The sequence below is a fragment of the Hakea prostrata genome, chromosome 10 (genome assembly GCF_041222555.1).
Source record: "Hakea prostrata isolate BN-2017 chromosome 10, UWA_Hpros_2, whole genome shotgun sequence".
In the NCBI taxonomy this organism is placed as follows: Eukaryota; Viridiplantae; Streptophyta; class Magnoliopsida; order Proteales; family Proteaceae; genus Hakea; species Hakea prostrata.
The window spans coordinates 3,820,861-3,837,154 of NC_142609.1; the positions used below are offsets into that span (position 1 = coordinate 3,820,861).

General features: G+C 38.3%; 3 protein-coding genes across 5 annotated transcripts; 2 read left to right on the plus strand and 1 right to left on the minus strand.

The window, feature by feature from the left end:
- Positions 1–751: 751 nt before the first annotated feature.
- On the plus strand, positions 752–5,755 carry LOC149001555 (chaperone protein dnaJ 6-like). Of its 2 annotated transcripts, none has more exons than XM_089138431.1 (8): positions 752–1,034; positions 3,205–3,303; positions 3,404–3,505; positions 3,602–3,661; positions 3,766–3,872; positions 3,948–4,030; positions 4,192–4,282; positions 4,363–5,755. In XM_089138431.1, the coding sequence occupies exons 1-8, from the start codon at positions 936–938 to the stop codon at positions 4,571–4,573; spliced, it is 852 nt and encodes a 283-aa protein (XP_088994557.1). In that variant the 5' UTR covers positions 752–935; the 3' UTR covers positions 4,574–5,755. The 2 variants fall into 2 exon arrangements, with proteins under 2 accessions (XP_088994557.1, XP_088994558.1); XM_089138432.1 differs by having other exon boundaries at positions 4,366–5,754.
- Positions 5,756–8,236: 2,481 nt separating this feature from the next.
- On the plus strand, positions 8,237–13,307 carry LOC149001556 (serine/threonine-protein kinase Nek6-like). Of its 2 annotated transcripts, XM_089137394.1 has the most exons (14): positions 8,237–8,374; positions 8,608–8,818; positions 9,340–9,406; positions 9,581–9,646; positions 9,801–9,847; positions 9,977–10,022; positions 10,124–10,204; positions 10,285–10,327; positions 10,462–10,511; positions 11,446–11,527; positions 11,633–11,682; positions 11,803–11,876; positions 12,005–12,056; positions 12,144–13,307. In XM_089137394.1, the coding sequence occupies exons 2-14, from the start codon at positions 8,700–8,702 to the stop codon at positions 13,296–13,298; spliced, it is 1,932 nt and encodes a 643-aa protein (XP_088993520.1). In that variant the 5' UTR covers positions 8,237–8,374; positions 8,608–8,699; the 3' UTR covers positions 13,299–13,307. The 2 variants fall into 2 exon arrangements, with proteins under 2 accessions (XP_088993520.1, XP_088993521.1); XM_089137395.1 differs by lacking the exons at positions 8,237–8,374; positions 8,608–8,818 and adding an exon at positions 8,870–9,198.
- Positions 13,308–13,645: 338 nt separating this feature from the next.
- LOC149001557 (uncharacterized) lies at positions 13,646–14,644 on the minus strand. Its single transcript, XM_089137396.1, has one exon. It carries the CDS (start codon positions 14,472–14,474, stop codon positions 13,653–13,655), a length of 822 nt encoding a protein of 273 aa, XP_088993522.1. The 5' UTR covers positions 14,475–14,644; the 3' UTR covers positions 13,646–13,652.
- Between the last annotated feature and the right edge of the window lie 1,650 nt (positions 14,645–16,294).

Here is a 16,294-nt window from a genome sequence, read left to right on the forward strand (position 1 = left end):
GATTTCATTGATCTATGTAAAAAAAAAATAGCCCTAAATACAAGAATTAGCTCCCAAATAGCATTGCCATACAGCCTCTAACAGACCAAGAATACAATCGGCCCACAGGTACCCCGTACCCCAAATGAGTCTAAAGTTGGTACTGTACCAAAACTGTACCTTACTGAATTTACATGGTATGGTACGCTTTCGATATTTGTAAAAATGGTTTTGTACGGTTTCGGTATTAAATTGGTATGAAAAATGATTTAAATGCGATATCTAGTGCGATACATTTTTTTGTGCGAACAAACTCATGCCACTTTTATTATTAGTTCATTAAGATCCTAATGAAATTGCAACCAAACAATCGATAGAATTTTGATATTAAATATATTAAGCAAGCAAATTTAATTAATAGATACAAAGTAAGTAAATCTAAGAAGAGAAGTAAAGGACAAAACGAAAAACTAAAATAGGGAATTATGGATAAAGTGTTTTATTTGTAAAGTTACATTTATATCCCTTAATTTGGTACGGTATCAATTCGGTACGGTTTCGATACATACCGACAGTATGAATACCTAAAACCAGAACCGTACCGAAGAAATTCGGTTTTGGTTTGAACGGTGTGGTACAAAGCTATTTTCGACGGCGCTGTTCGATATGGTTAAACGGGTCCCATCCTCTTAAAAAAAGTTTATTTGTGGCCCCACCTGAATTTGTGGCTGCAATGGGTAAGGGGCCGTCGGGGAGATATCCGGATTATCGGCAAATAAGCTCAAGTGCTCAACCCTTGAACTGTTAGGCGGGAACGAAGAAAATGGCGGGAATGTTTTAAAAGTATCGATCACAGGCGCCTAGATTTAGTATTTATGGGATACACATCTCCTTGATTCCTATACTTACACTGTGTAATTTTATTTGTCTCTGGTGTGGATCATTGCTTTATCGAGATGGCAAAGAAGAAAGGTACGGTTTCTGAAGAAAACAAAGAGCATCAGAACCAAGAGGATCTTAGCCAGTCTCCGACGAAAGACAGGAGTTTGTATGAGGTAATTTTTCGACATGGGATTGCCTCGTTTACTTTGAATTTTCTGTGTCTCATAGATTTCTGATGGTTTCCTTTGCCCTGCAACTATGTCCGTGCCCTAAATTAGTCCTTAGGTCTAGATTCACTTAACATGCTAGATGTTTTGACGTCTCTTTGTGGGTTTTGTTTATGATTTGTTGATCTTTAGTTATGCTTTTGGACCTTCGGCAGGAGAGATTGGCTCTCTTCAACCCTTTTTTTTTTTCTTCTTCTTTCTGATGTCTAATTTTTGTGATAAGATATCTTTGATGTTCTGGCATTACCTAAAAGGAAAATAACAAATTCTGGCATCTGCATCAGCCGAGCACAAGACCAAAAACTTTGAACTAAGGATCCACCTTTGGCATGACTGTCAGTAGAAATCCTTGGACAAAAAACAAAAGAAAACCATCCTTCTAATTTCTCCAGGATGGGTTTCTAATCAACTATCGCTGAAGGGCTTAGGATTAAGAAACCACAAGTTTAACCAGAATCTTAGGGATCGGAACAGTGAACAAACTCATCAATACTGCAGTTTAATAAGGAACAAATCTGTGAAACCGGATTCACAAAAAACTGCCAGATGCCAAATAATTAGGGTTTCATTCATGAAGTAGGAACTAAAGAATCAGGCAGAAACAGGATTTGATGTCACAAATTCGATGGCTCAATGATTTGAGAGGAAAAATATGTGAATTAATGTATGATCCAGTATTATGGATCTGCAACAGTGATGAAAATCATAACCATGAAAGTTTTTCTAGAAATTGGTATTTTAAGAAGTTGAATGTAAGTTCCAATGGCAAGCCTATGGGGAGAAGGAAAAAAGTGAGGGGAAAGATGAATGCTCACACACACATAGCCATTCAGGCTTTCAGACGATTACTTAATCCATTTTATTCAGTCCGCCTTTTAATCATGGGAGATTACATCACATAAAAAGAATATTAGGAGACTCCGAAAAAAGGCAAATTCTCTAACTAGGAGATTAATTCAAACTAGGAAGTTAAAAGAATTAGATTACCAATTATCCTGTGCATCTAACTTCTAAAATAAATAGAATAAAATAAACAATGTTTTTTCCCCCAATAAATAAATTCTTATATCCTGTAAAATCTTTGCCAATTTATTGCACAGAATTTTGAATTCTTAAAAAAGTAACTTACTACATTTTTCACTTAAAAACCTAAAGAGAGAAAAATGGGATTGGAGGCTTGACCAGCTCTAGGAAATAGGTTTGGGCTAATATTCACATATACTTATGCAGGGAATGGATAAGGTTGGTGAAAGGAAATCCTTACCCTTACACAACCATCCTAGCCTAAACAGAATAAAATCATTATGGTCATTCTCAAAGGGGGTTTGTGGGTTGGTTGATTTGTGGCCCATCATTGGCTGATGGATTGTTAGAATGGAAATATGTTCAGAGCATTGTTGTAGACAAGGTCTTTCTTTGTAAGTGGTGGTTCTTTCTATCTTTAGTTATTTCTGTTTCGCATTTTTTGCTTTCGTTCTTTTGGGACCCTCTATCAATGGGCTATATTATTCTACCACTTGTTACTTCTCCAATCCATCTTATTCAGTTTAGCCATTAACGTTTGCTAGAGGGTAGAACACAGAATCCTCTCCTCTCCTCCAGAAAAAGAAGAAGAAAAAAAAAAAAAAAAAAACGAAAAGAAAATGTTACTTGGCTATTTTTCAAAGATGACCACTTGTCAGAGCCATGTCAAAATTAGTTGGCCTGATTTCAGTCCCGATTATATGCCTGGAATCATTGGAGGGCAATTTTGATAGCAAGGTGCCTGCCTTTCTCCTTTTCTGACACCCAAGCCAGCGGGTCAGGGATGGGCCTGCTGTAGGTTGGAATCTACTGGTTACTGGATGATGGGAATCACAAAGCTATTTAGGAGAGAAGTCAAATCCAATGGCAAGGTGAAGACTTGTATGGATCATCTGGAGCCCTTGGCAGATTGACCAACTCTTTTCCAGTTGTTCTCTTCTGACAAAGATAGCCATGTGCTGCACCCCCCCCCCCCTCTTTCTTTTTTTATTAAATGCTTCTTTCAAAGTAGTTCTATTCTTCATATGTTGGTCAAATTGCAGAATCCAGTTTGGAGCAAGACTTGGCCATTACTAACTTAGTATCTTTGTAGATTCTTGGAGTGGAGAGGAGTGCATCTCAGCAGGAAATAAAGAAAGCATACTACAAATTGGCTTTGCGTCTTCACCCTGATAAGAATCCTGATGATGAGGTGAAACATGATCTAATGAAGCTATATCATTTTCATTTTTGTAAGCTGTTGCATATTTGGTGACTTCATCTTATAACTCTACCTAGTTTTCTGCCTATAGAAATCGAAAGAGAGATTTCAGCAACTCCAGAAGGTGATATCAGTTCTTGGGGATGAAGAGAAAAGGGCACTTTATGATCAGACTGGTTGCGTTGATGACGCTGTGAGTGACTCCTGAAATTTTGTTCATTCTGGTGTCATATTATATATTTTTAAGCCAGGAGTTGAATTTGTTGTTTTTGTATCTGGTTGATACCAGGACCTCGCTGGGGACGTTGCTCAAAATCTGCACGAGTATTTTAGAACAATATATAAAAAGGTAACCACATTGATTTGTTTGAGAGAAACTTCAGAGTTTGCTTGAGATGCTGCCCTCGTGATTTTCTTGTTGCATAAAGAAGTAATTGCCATCGTCACTTGTAGGTCACTGAGGCTGATATTGAAGAGTTTGAAGCAAACTACAGAGGATCTGATTCAGAGGTGAAAGATTTAAAGGATCTATATCAGAAGTATAATGGTGATATGAAAAGGTAAATGGAGTGAAGCAGTCCTCTGCTTACTTTGTTATGCAAGGTACCAATATTTAAATTGCTTCTTTTCATCAGGCTTTTCTGTTCAATGCTCTGTTCGGATCCTACATTGGACTCACATCGTTTCAAGGATATCCTTGATGAGGCAATAGCAGCTGGTATGATTTGAAAAACTTTCTTATTAATGCTTGCAATCAGGGGGATCCTTTTCTTACAGTTCTTTTAAATATCTCAATGCTTTATAATGCTCTTTATGTATTTCTTGGATGACTTGAAAGAAGCATCTTACAGTTAAAGCACTTCTATCTGTTCTCTACAGGAGAGCTGAAGGGAACCAAAGCCTATAACAAGTGGGTGAAGAAAGTATCTGCAACACCACCACCTACCAATCCTCTGAAAAGGAGGGAAAAGTGAGTTATCCATTAATTGTCTGTTCACATTCTCTTTTTGCAAGTAGATATTCTGAACTATATTTCGGAATCCTGTTTAGCAGATCTAAAAAACAGTCAGATGCAGACCTATATTCTATAATTTCTCAACGCCGAAGCCAGAGGGAAGAACAATTTGAATCTATGTTCTCATCATTGGCTGCAAAGTACAATGGGGGTCGCTCAAATGCTGAACCCAATGAAGAAGAATTTGAAGCTGCACAGAAAAGGATTGAAAGTCGTAAGCCAACCAAACAGGCAAGAAAGAAATGAACTGATTCAAGTCTATAAAAGCACTTTCTTTCTGGGGACGTGTAAATTTCCTTGGAAGCTACATGTGTTTTCATTTATCTTTTTAGGGTAAGTGTTCTCTGTCGAGGAGCATAGATCCTGTGTGTGTGCAGGGTCCAGTGGGAGTGCATACAGGGGCATCAAATGGAGCATTGTTTGCACAATTCATGGGGGTAGGGTGGTCATTTTGCCCCCTCGTATCTGGGCTCAGTGTGTACACTCTTGTAGAGTTCTGTTTCCAATCTTTGTATTTATATATCTGACCTCATCTTGAGTGATATTTTGCTGTTGTGCATTCTTGTAGTCACTGCTCCGTAATTATCTCTTAGTAACTGGAAAATCAAGTTGACTGGGTTTTCCTTCTTCAATGCTAGGAGATTGGAATGTTGTAGAGCAAAAGCAAGACTTCTTGGTGGTCATTGATGGAACTTGAATAGAACATTATTAAGCTGTCATTCTGCAGCTGTAGATGACAGAGACTTAACATCAAGAGTTGATCTTGTCTCACCTAGGGTAGTGAGTTTTTCCTCTGTTTTGGGTTTATAGTTCTCTTCTCTTCTTCTTTTCTCATTTTTCCCCCTCTTTCTTTTTGGGGTGGGGGCCAGATTCATGGATCATTACCATCCAGCAAGTTCAATTATTCCTAGGCTGTGCAATATTCTTTTGGGTTATTCCTTTTCCTGTAAGTAAGGCTTTGACCTCTTATTCGGTCATTCTGAGCCTGCCATTGGCTCTTTTGGTGCCTTCCATCTAAATCTAATCATTTGTCTTTTACTGAGACATTCTAAGTTCTTTGTTAGGTATGGTTGTAACTTGTGTTAGTTAAGATGTCTTTGTTTGCTAAATATGATCATGTTACTTGAAATGTCCTTCTCATTGCTTGTCATGTGTCTTTCCTATTCTCGTTTCAGCTTTAATATGTTCGTTCTTCACTTTTAATGTCTTTTAGTATGCCATACATCCATTTCAACAGTTTTATCTTCAATATGCTTAATTTGTCTATGACATTTCTTAATTTCCCAACATTCTGTCATATTCCATAGCTGGTGGCATGGTAGTCCTATAGAATTTCCTTATAACTTAGTGGGAACCTTCAGTCACAAAATTCCCGAATGACCTTTCTCCAGTTCATCAATCTGATTTTAATTATTCTGAGCAACTTCATCATTTATATAATCTTCTCTGAACATCTTCATTCCCTATTATTGTTATAGAGAAAGGTTGTTTCTTTTCATTCCCTGTTATTGTTACAGAGAAAGGTTGTTTCTCTGTTAACTCCACATAGTTGTTGAAAGGGTAGATAAGTAGTAGTGAAACAGAGATATGTTATCATGAAATCTGCCCAATTTCATTAGTGACATGAGGTGTGCTAGTAAGGTTTCAACTTTCAAGTAGCTGACTAAATTTTGTTTATGCACAACTCAGTTTGGTTGAGGGGAATATTCATCGCAGCTTTGTGTTTTCTTCTTTTTGGAAGGAAGTGAATCAGAGATCGTGGAAGAAAATAGCTGTTTAAAGGGTGAAGCTAAAATAAATAAGCATTAATTTGAATTCAAAAGAGGTATCAAAATTCGTACTACAAGGTAAGTAGTCATGGGGCCATTTTGCAACCAGATTGCTCAAAGCCAAATTTGAGAACAGGAGATTCATCTAATAGAAACCTTTCTGTGGTTGCAAAATCATTTCCAGGCAAGCTGAAAATCTTGTACATGTAGGAAAACAACATTTGTTCTGATACTTCTCTCTATCCCAGCCACAAATGTAATCAATTTTGCCTATAATTAGGCTCCTTTCTTTGGAGGGGTTCTTCAAATAAGTGCCCAATGAGTTATAGAATATAGTCACAAAATATTTTAATCCACAACTGAACCCTCTTCTGACATACTGGCCAACCCTGTCAGTGATAAGCTATGGGTTCCATTTCTAAATGTGTGATAGAGGTATGTAAAGGAAACAATGAATTGAAATATGGTTTTGTCGAGATGCAAATTCACCATGTCACCAAACAAGATTGAGGTGAGTATTTCTATTACAAGTGTACCAGAAAATTGCTACCATGGAGATGCAAGCTGTCAACCTCCTGCTTTTCTATCTCACACTTACATTGATGATTAGAACCCTCTCTGTGTTCTATCATTTCTTTCACAGTGATGCAAAGCTAAGGAGAAATGATTGAGAGATCCCTTCTGAATGAACTAATTTAAAGACTTCAGCCCTTTTGATATCCAAGTCTCACCTTCTAAATGCTACGTTCCACCTTTTTCTACTGTTAGAAGCTAAGCAAAAAGAACCCTTTTCTTGTGAATGGATGCCAACCTAAAAAGGCAAAGGACCATTAGTATATATGATGTATGCTAGTTTATACTAACCGACAAACCCAAAATGCTGTTTAGGAATCTAATGATGGATTACACCTAAAGCCATATTGGGTTCACACACGCATTAACTATGAAATTTCTCACTTCTATGATGATAAGCCATCATGATTAGCATGATTTGATGCATCACCCATAGTACTTAAATAGAAATGGAGACCCAGTTCTTAGTAAGGGAGTGGGTCCAGTGGGAAGGGTTTGAGTGGTGCTTGCCTTAATCTATGCCGGTTTTACCTACTGGTTAAGGTATGAAATCCTCTAATAATGGGAAGTGGTTATTCTAATCCCCTGCTTGCCCAAGACAATTATTACATGGTTATTTCTAAACTGGGATGGGCAGTATATGCCACGTTGAGTCTTAAAAATCAATCAATCAATAAATAAGTTGGAGTTATCATCTCTATCCCCACTTTTACTTATAAGTAAGGTTTAAAGTATCCCACGATACCATACAATACTAGTCGATACATATCCATATTTGACCCAATCGATACAATACATCTCGATACGTCTCTCTATTAAATTAAACTAAAATACATTAATCAGAACGATACAATACTCAATACAGGGCGATACGTCTCTTAAAATTACCTAACCGATACGATATTCGATACCGATACTTTAAACCTTGCTTGCAAGAGTTTGATTCACCTCTTCATATGGGAAAAACAATATGTTCCTTGATGCTTCTCAATCACACAATAGAAGAAAAAAAAAATGATAACATGTTTATCGAAAACCCGTATCTAGAAAAAGGGTTTTCTAGCATAGAAACATGTAAAAATGATTTTATAGAAGAATTGCTCTCCTAAAATTACCAAAAATAATAAGTTCTTACCTAAATTTCCTACTTCCTACAAGTCTGATTTTCTACCCATCAAGGTGGAGGTCAGTGCTTTCCTCACAATTTTCTATCACATGTTAGGAGTGAGACACATCTGAAACTTACGAAGGTTCTCACCTCTAGTTTATTTTGTAAGTACTTCGACGTGGACTCCACTCTTATATACAGGGAGAAGTGTGAAGAAAGCACAAACCTCCACCTTGATCAGTAGAGGATCCAAATTCATTTCCCTGCATTCATTCCTCGGTAATGTCTGAAATATACATTTGAACCAAAAAAGAAAAGACAGGAAATTATACATGGACCAGGAAAATTTAATTCTGGGGCCACCACTCTATTGATTTCTTGAGGAATCTGAAGAGGCAAGCCGAGTTCATTTTAAGGCTTTAGCTAGAGTGGTTTCTAAGAATCCAACATTCCTGTCAACCACCTCACACAACCTACCTCTCTTTCTTTATCTCTCTCTCTCTCTCTCTCTCAAATGAAACAATTGGAATCAGAGAGTACTGGAAGGGAGCCTCTGTAGTTAGACAATCTCCGAAGAAAACTACAAGCCTGGAATTGGTAATATTTGTTTCTCTTAACTCAAGATCCTATTTCATTTGTTCTCTGAATATCTGTAACCTTTATCACATTTCTGCATTTTGTGCGTGGGAAGTGTGAATTGATAAATGAAACTGAGTTGTCATCATGGTTACTTCATGATCTTTTCTGGAATTCATTTCTTACTGACTTTTACTGACTGGCCTGAGACACTCATTTACTCTAGTTACTCTTTGTCTCTGAAACAAAAACAGGAAAGTTAACAAGAAGTCCAAGGTAGTAGGTTTAGCGGCTTTCACTGAAGCTTGCTTCTGGGTTTGAACTGTTTTCAGTGTGGTTTCTTTAAATGGAGATTATGAATGAAGAATCAAAATCAAAGATGGAAGACTATGAAGTGATTGAGCAAATCGGGAGAGGAGCTTTTGGCTCAGCATTTCTTGTCTTCCACAAGACTGAGAAAAAGAGGTAATAGAAACTAAGAATGAATTGAATTGCCTCTGGAGTTTTTAACTTCTGGGTTGGCATCTGCTAGAGTTACACATCGTCCTTTGAATGATTTGTTTGTGTTATAAAACATGTCATTTTCCTGGGAAATGTTTACATTTCTCTTGTAATCATGCAGGAAAAAAATTGATCTTTGTCGTAAAATAAAGATAATTTTTAGATTTTCTTGCAACCAAATGGACTCTCAGATTTTTATTTCAGGGACCAGTCCCTATTCAAAATACAGCTCTTTCTCTATTGCTGTTAAAAGCTTTGCTTTAGTGGGCAAAGAGAAAGGGCTGCAAAACTGGTGCAGAATGTTGCTTTTGACCTTGACTGAGCTGTGTTGACTGAGGGCCAAGGTTTGTACGATTTCTTAAACCTGCTGGTTACTGAGCTCACACTAACCATTCTGGCCTCATATCCTGGTTCCTGTTGTCTTGATTTCTGTTCTTTTGTTTGAATGATATTCTATATATTCTTACTTATGCTAAAAACTTCAGGTATGTTTTGAAGAAGATTCGTTTGGCCAAGCAAACAGAGAAGTTCAAGAGAACAGCCCATCAAGAGGTTTGTTCACATGAAGACCCCCTCTTTTCCCCTTTGTATTTACTAGGTAATATGATGCTATGATTGGAATGCTGGGTAAAGGAAACTTGATCAGATTTAAAATTCCAAAGTATGAATTGAAGTATGAAAATCATGGTTTAATGCACCCCCTCTCCTTGGTTCATTGATTTTCAGATGGACTTGATCTCCAAATTGAAAAATCCATACATCGTGGAGTATAAAGATGCTTGGGTAGAAAAGGTAGAATTTTATAAATGTGCAGTACTTGTTTAGCAGTCATCTAGATGTACAAGTTAACAGAGCATTACAAATTTACATGTGAAAATTCAAAGCAAAGCTAAGTTTGTTTTACAAGTTTCTAGCCGCCCGGAGTTTGATTTCTTTAATTTTACAGGAATGCTCTGTTTGCATAGTGACAAGCTACTGTGAAGCTGGGGACATGTAAGCATATATATGCCTCACCATCTTCTTTTCTTTCATCAATTTTCTTTTCCTTTTATTATTTCTGGGGAGTGGGAGACAATGACAGGGTGGACTGAATTAATTATCTTTTACTGTTTCAAACACCAGGGCTGATATGATAAAGAAAGCTAAAGGAACATTTTTCCCCGAGAAGGTGAGGATCAAGGAAAGCAACTTAAAATTTTTTACTTGTTTCTTGCTACCAGTGCTACTACACATCTGTGTTGTTTTATACCCTTTTGTTTTCTTAACCAGATGCTCTGTAAATGGCTAACCCAGTTGCTGCTTGCTGTGGATTACCTGCACTCCAACAGGGTCCTTCATAGGGATCTGAAGGTATGTACTCTTCCCCCTTTTTGGAATGATTAACAGCCTGGGATCACTTTTATCACATACATTGTTTCTGTGTTTTTCAGTGCTCTAACATATTTCTAACAAAGGGGAATGACGTCCGTCTTGGTAAGAAAGCATTCTCTCATCTCCCATTCTTACAAGATAAAACCCAGACAGCGTGACTTTGTTTTGCTTCCAAACATTAGATTTGGTATGTTTGATCTTGTAAGTAGATGATTCGTCTACAAGTGATTCTGCAGGAGACTTTGGACTTGCAAAACTACTCAGCAAAGATGATCTTGCTTCTTCGGTATGTCTTGTCCCCTTTTCATTAGTAGCTTCTATTACGCTTTACTCACAGATGAATTTTTTTAATGGATTGAGAGACTCTAATCGAAGGTTGCCAAAATCAGTCAATGATCACATTTCTAAGTTGCCGAGTATACCTTACAGCTGACTCACCTGAGGTTTCTTGTTGTCTGGGACCTCCTAGCTGTTATCCTTGTTTAGATGCAAATAAATGCATATTGGGCATCTCCCAGCAGGTCTTGAACAAGTTCCATAGCCTTCCATCTTCCCTGCATGAAAGTGTCTCTGAAATGAACTTCACAATCCTTTGAAGCAGTATCTCTGAAGTGAAGTTTCAGTCTGGCATTGTTCTATCCATACATATAGACACTTGCAATTTCTTCAACACAACTTAACCAGCCATATAAGTGAAAAACACCCATTTTTCTTCTGCAGACTGATTCACCTTATTACACCAATCTCAGACGAAGAGCTCTGCAACATATTTCTATGAGATCCTTTTGGACATTGTCAGATAATTGACTATAATTATCATCCAACAGAGAAAGCAACATTGTGTGTTGACTAAGAGAAACCACAGTTCAAAGCACATTTCTATCCAAAGCAAAGCAACCCCCCCCCCCCCCACCCACCCACCTCCCCCAACCACTCTCCCTCAGCCTAGTCTCGCTTCTCTTCGCAACTGCCCCAAACCAAGAGGACAGAAAGAGGGGGGGGGGGGGTTGTTTCAAAAAAGGCAAGTAGAAAGTCTAGAGATGAGTCTACCATGGTTGTGTCTTGTGATTGCCCTCTGATCTTTACCATGTAGCAACCACCCTCATTAATGTGGTCATAAGCTCCTAATTGATTTCTCTAATGCTTATGAATGCTAATGGCAAATGCAAGTGCTTGTACAAAGACAATAACCTTTGGTGTCCCTTCAACATCTTGTGCAGGTTGTTGGAACTCCAAACTACATGTGCCCAGAGCTCCTAGCAGATATTCCTTACGGCTACAAATCTGATATTTGGTCACTAGGTAAAAGCTGCAGGCTCATGCTACCATTCTATATTCTAGGTATTCCAGTTTGTGCATGTCTCGTGGCTTTTTCTTGTAACTGATGAAATTTTGCTGCTTAAACAGGTTGCTGTATGTTTGAAATTGCAGCACATCAACCGGCATTCAGGGCTCCTGTATGTCCAAACTACGTATTTTTCTCAGTTCTTCATGTTTCTATTCAGGGCTTAGATATTTGTCTGAGTTGCACTTGAAACTCAAACCAAAACAAATCTTTTAATAACTGAAGTTAACAGGATATGGCTGGACTAATCAACAAGATAAACAGGTCCTCCATTTCTCCACTCCCAACTGTGTACTCATCTGCACTGTAAGTCTCTTCATCCCTCAATTCATCATAGTTTGAACCTGATCTCTCTAAAATTTTCTTCTCTTGTTGATTTCAACCTATTGGACTACAATTTGTTTCATCTCTTGTTGATGGGTTTCTGCATACAGGAAACGGTTAATTAAGAGCATGCTGAGAAAAAGGCCAGAACATAGACCAACGGTAGGTTCAAATTGCTAAATTCTATCTTATCAATTGAATACCATCACTGATTCTCTAACACCTACAGTTTCTTTTTGCACATTTTAGGCTTCAGAACTGTTAAGGCTTCCGCACTTGCAGCCATACCTCATTCAATGCAGTCATCTTCCTTCTGTTCTTCTTCCAGTAAAAACTGCAAATAACTCAGGGGATAAACCAATTCAAACCCAAAAATCTAATAAGTCTAATGCTGGAAAGGATGGTAAAGGCAGTGAACCAAGGGAAGATGCACCAAGAGAGTTGAAAAGAAATAGGGAAGTTGTCACTAAAACTGATAGCCAACAAAGAAATTTAAGAGATGCAGATAAAACCGAGACCATAAAGGTTGATCCAACAAGCTATCCTGAGGAAGGATCTCATACCAATGGGGGTGAAGATGGTAGAAATGGTGAGATGACGGCTCTGAATAGAGATCTAGTTGATACCAGATATTTCCAACAAATCAAAGGCATCAACACACAAAGCATCCCACAGAATACAGGAAATAGTAATAAAAAGGATGAACAAAGGGAGGGTCCTTCTGGACATTTCCCGCTAGCAGAAGGGATTGATTTGAAGACAGGAGTTACAACAGAAGATGGATCAGCAGTGTCCCCAGAGGCTATTGGGCACAATAACATAGAAGGTGAGGGTGTAGAACCACAAAATATGCAGAAAGGGGCATCATCAGTTGCAAATTCCATAGGTGAAGTTGCACCCCAAGATGAAGAAATATCATCATCAGCTGGGGCAGATGTTGACCATGACATAAATGTAGCAACAGACACCCACTGTACAAAGCAGCTTGAAGAACCCAGTGACCCTCCACCATTTGCTCCCCCAGGCCGCCTGTCATCAGGAAGTACATTCAGTAGCGATGATCTAGGGCTAAAAACGGTCAATGCTGTCAACGACGAGAAGACAGGGAATGGTAACAATGGTGAAATAAAATGGATTACCAATGATATCTCAATGCTGAGTACATTGACAAATCTAAATGGTGATGACAAAAGGACTGAGTTAGATAACCATAGCCAGCAAAGAGCAGTTGCTCTGGAGACCTTGCTGGAGCTATGTGCACAACTACTTGAACAAGACAGACTTGAGGAACTGGCGAGTGTGCTGAGACCATTTGGACAAGAAGCCGTATCATCCAGAGAAACAGCAATTTGGTTGACAAAGACCCTAATGACTGCACAAAAGTTAAATGGGCGGAATCCATAACTCCTGACCTGAGATTTCAGACTGTAACTGAAAACACTTATCAGTGTAACCAAACCATAAATATTCAAGGAGATACAAGAACATGTGATATATCCAATATTTCCACCCATTCCACGTCTTGCCTGTTGTAAAGTTATTGTGTTAAATATTCTGCTGATATTGGTCTGCTCTTTGAAGTCTGAACAAACATGTTGCAAAGTATCATATTAAAACTGGAAGTACACTAGAGGAAGTTCTAATGTCATCTGAATAGAAAATTTTTCAAATTGGGCAAATTTAAACAAACTTGGCAACAATTATAGCAAAATTCGGGTACAGTATTTCATAGCAAATTACACTGTAGCTCTAGAGAACTCATTTTGAAACTATAGCATATACTAGCGCAATCGACATGCCAGCAGCGCAAAACAAAGAAACACCACGTACTCGCACAAAGAAGACATTAACATTCTTAGCAATCTGAAGGGTTAGAGTTAGAATCTGCAACCGACCCTGTTGCTCCATCTTGTTAAAGAAAGCCATAGGCTTCACCGATTGCCGCAGAAGGAATGCCAATGAGAAGGGGAAAGCAAAAGCCACAAGGCTCTGAATTGTGACCTCCGTTATCGGGGAAGTTCGAGTAATGTAAGTGACCCAAGCTCCACAGCCGAGATTGACGAGACCCAGAAGAGCAACGGCTTTGCTTAAACCAACGATGGTCTTCATCAATCGTTCTAAAACTTCTCTGGTCTCATTAGCGAGTGCAGAGAGATCGCGTTCGACCGTCGGGCCTTCGATTTCTTGGTGTTTGAAATTAGGATTCTGACTTGGGTACTCGGTATTCTTCGAGTTCGCATCATCGGAAGGGGTAGAGAAAAATCTGAGCCCAGGATTTCTGGGTTTCTCCTGTAATAACGATTTAGTATTAGGGCTTGTGAGGGTTTCCTGCAAATGAGAAGATGGGTTGAACTTAGATGCGGAACTTGAGTAAAATCTGAAGAAACTGAGATCATGGTTTATGGGTTTCTCTAATCGGGTAGGAGTGGAATCTAAGAGGGAACTCATCAATCGGGATTGACCAGAAGAGAAGGTCTTAGGGCCATGGGAGATGGAATAAGCAGGGAAAGAAGAAATGGAAGAAGATTGAGAGGGTTTGAGAAGCTTACTAGTGAATCTGCGAGCGATTGAGGAAGCCATGGTTGAAAATGGTGAGGCTCTTTCTCAGGTTACGATCGCGGAGTTGATTTTGTAAGGATGTTCAGTCGGACAGATTCAGGCATTTTGAGAAAGTGAAAGAATACCGAAGCGACGACTTTCTCAATTCTTAAACAATTCCTGTTTGGCTGCTCCTAACCTAACATGTCCAAGTGAGGCGCCCACGACTGAAGGACCCGGGGATGATTAATGCTGCGTTTGGACTTTGGAATTCAACACAAAAAAAAAAAAAAAAAATAAAAAAAAATGAAGATAAGAGGGGAAAAGAAAACGAAATTACAAGGTTTAGATTGGAATATTGATACTAAGGTGTAAGTTTCGCCCCGATGGTCCTATCCCACTCTGAGCTCCAACAAGGTACGGGTTCAAGAATTTGGCCTTAAAGGCGGGTTAATGGCCCTGTGTCAAAGCTAAGGGCTGACATGTGATTACTGTTTGTCCCATTTTAACCCTAATTTTGACGTTGGTTTTAATCCTAATTTTGTTCATGATCCTAACCCTAATGTTGGATCCCGACCATAATCATGGCCCTGATCCTAACGTTAACTTTCATCCTAAAATTGAGCTTCATACTAACCTGATCTAAATCCTGGTTATTACACTAAGTCATATATTATCCAATAAACCCACTTAGTTTTGTATTATTGTTATTATTATTTTATTTCTTTTGTTGTTATCATTTAGTAAAGACAAATGATTATTTATTTATTTATTTATTTGTAATATGTTATGACTAGGGATGAGACCAATTAGAGTCAATGTTAAGGTCAACTAGTCTCAATTAGGTACGCCTATACAGCAGAGTCGGATGGCAAGTCTGATTTGCATTTTCGCTGCTACCATCGCTACAACTGTAGAAGTTATGTGTCCACCCTTGAGGCGTGTTGCATGTCTTCCTACGTGGGTGTTGTATGTCTGTCCCCTTATGTGGGTATTGGTGTTTTTTTGGTATTTCTTTTCTAAGGGTTTTGTGGACATGATCCATTTTGGGCTTGACCCAACCCTTACCCTGGCTAACCTTGTCTATTGCATGTACGATAGTTTGGTCCTTGTCCGCTCCTTAGTTCATTTCGAATCTTGTGTACTCATGCAGTTTATGTTTGTACTTGTTTTAATTATATGAATGAAGTGTTGTTTACTTAAAAAAAAAAAAAAAAAAACTTGGCTTGACCTTATAGGCTTAGGTTCAAAGACAAGAATTCTAGGCCCTGAATTAAAGTCGGGCGGGAATCGACTTAGCTAAAAATTTATAGGGTTGGGATTGGGATTAGAAAAGCACAGTAGCCCTACCGGATAGGGAGCCTCTCTCATGTTGACTACAAACTTTATTATCATAAAATTACAAATGTTCCTTCTCGGTTGGATAGAAGGGTGCATGATCTCAATTAAATTTGGAAAGTTTTACCCCTTAAATTAATGCGAACCATTTTTTTTTCTTCTTTTCGGTAGAAATAATGCTAACTGTTGACTTATCCAATTTATCAATCGAATTTCTTATTAGACAAAAATACATCATAGGCACCCTTTGTCTTTAGGAAATCATAGTTGAATCCAATACTGATTTTGCTTGGGTTTAGTGCATTAAATTCAAAGAGATATTGTGGGCTGTCGGATCAAGGTTTAGTTCGAGATTTATATCTTGACCGTTGACAAACGAGTGGTCGATGCTCAATCTGATAGCCTAAAATCACCTTGATAATGCCCTAACAAGTAACAAAATCCATTGAATACTGATGTAAGTAAGGTAAATATTATTAAAGGACAAAAAAAATACTCTCTGTGACTACTTCCTCTCCCAATCA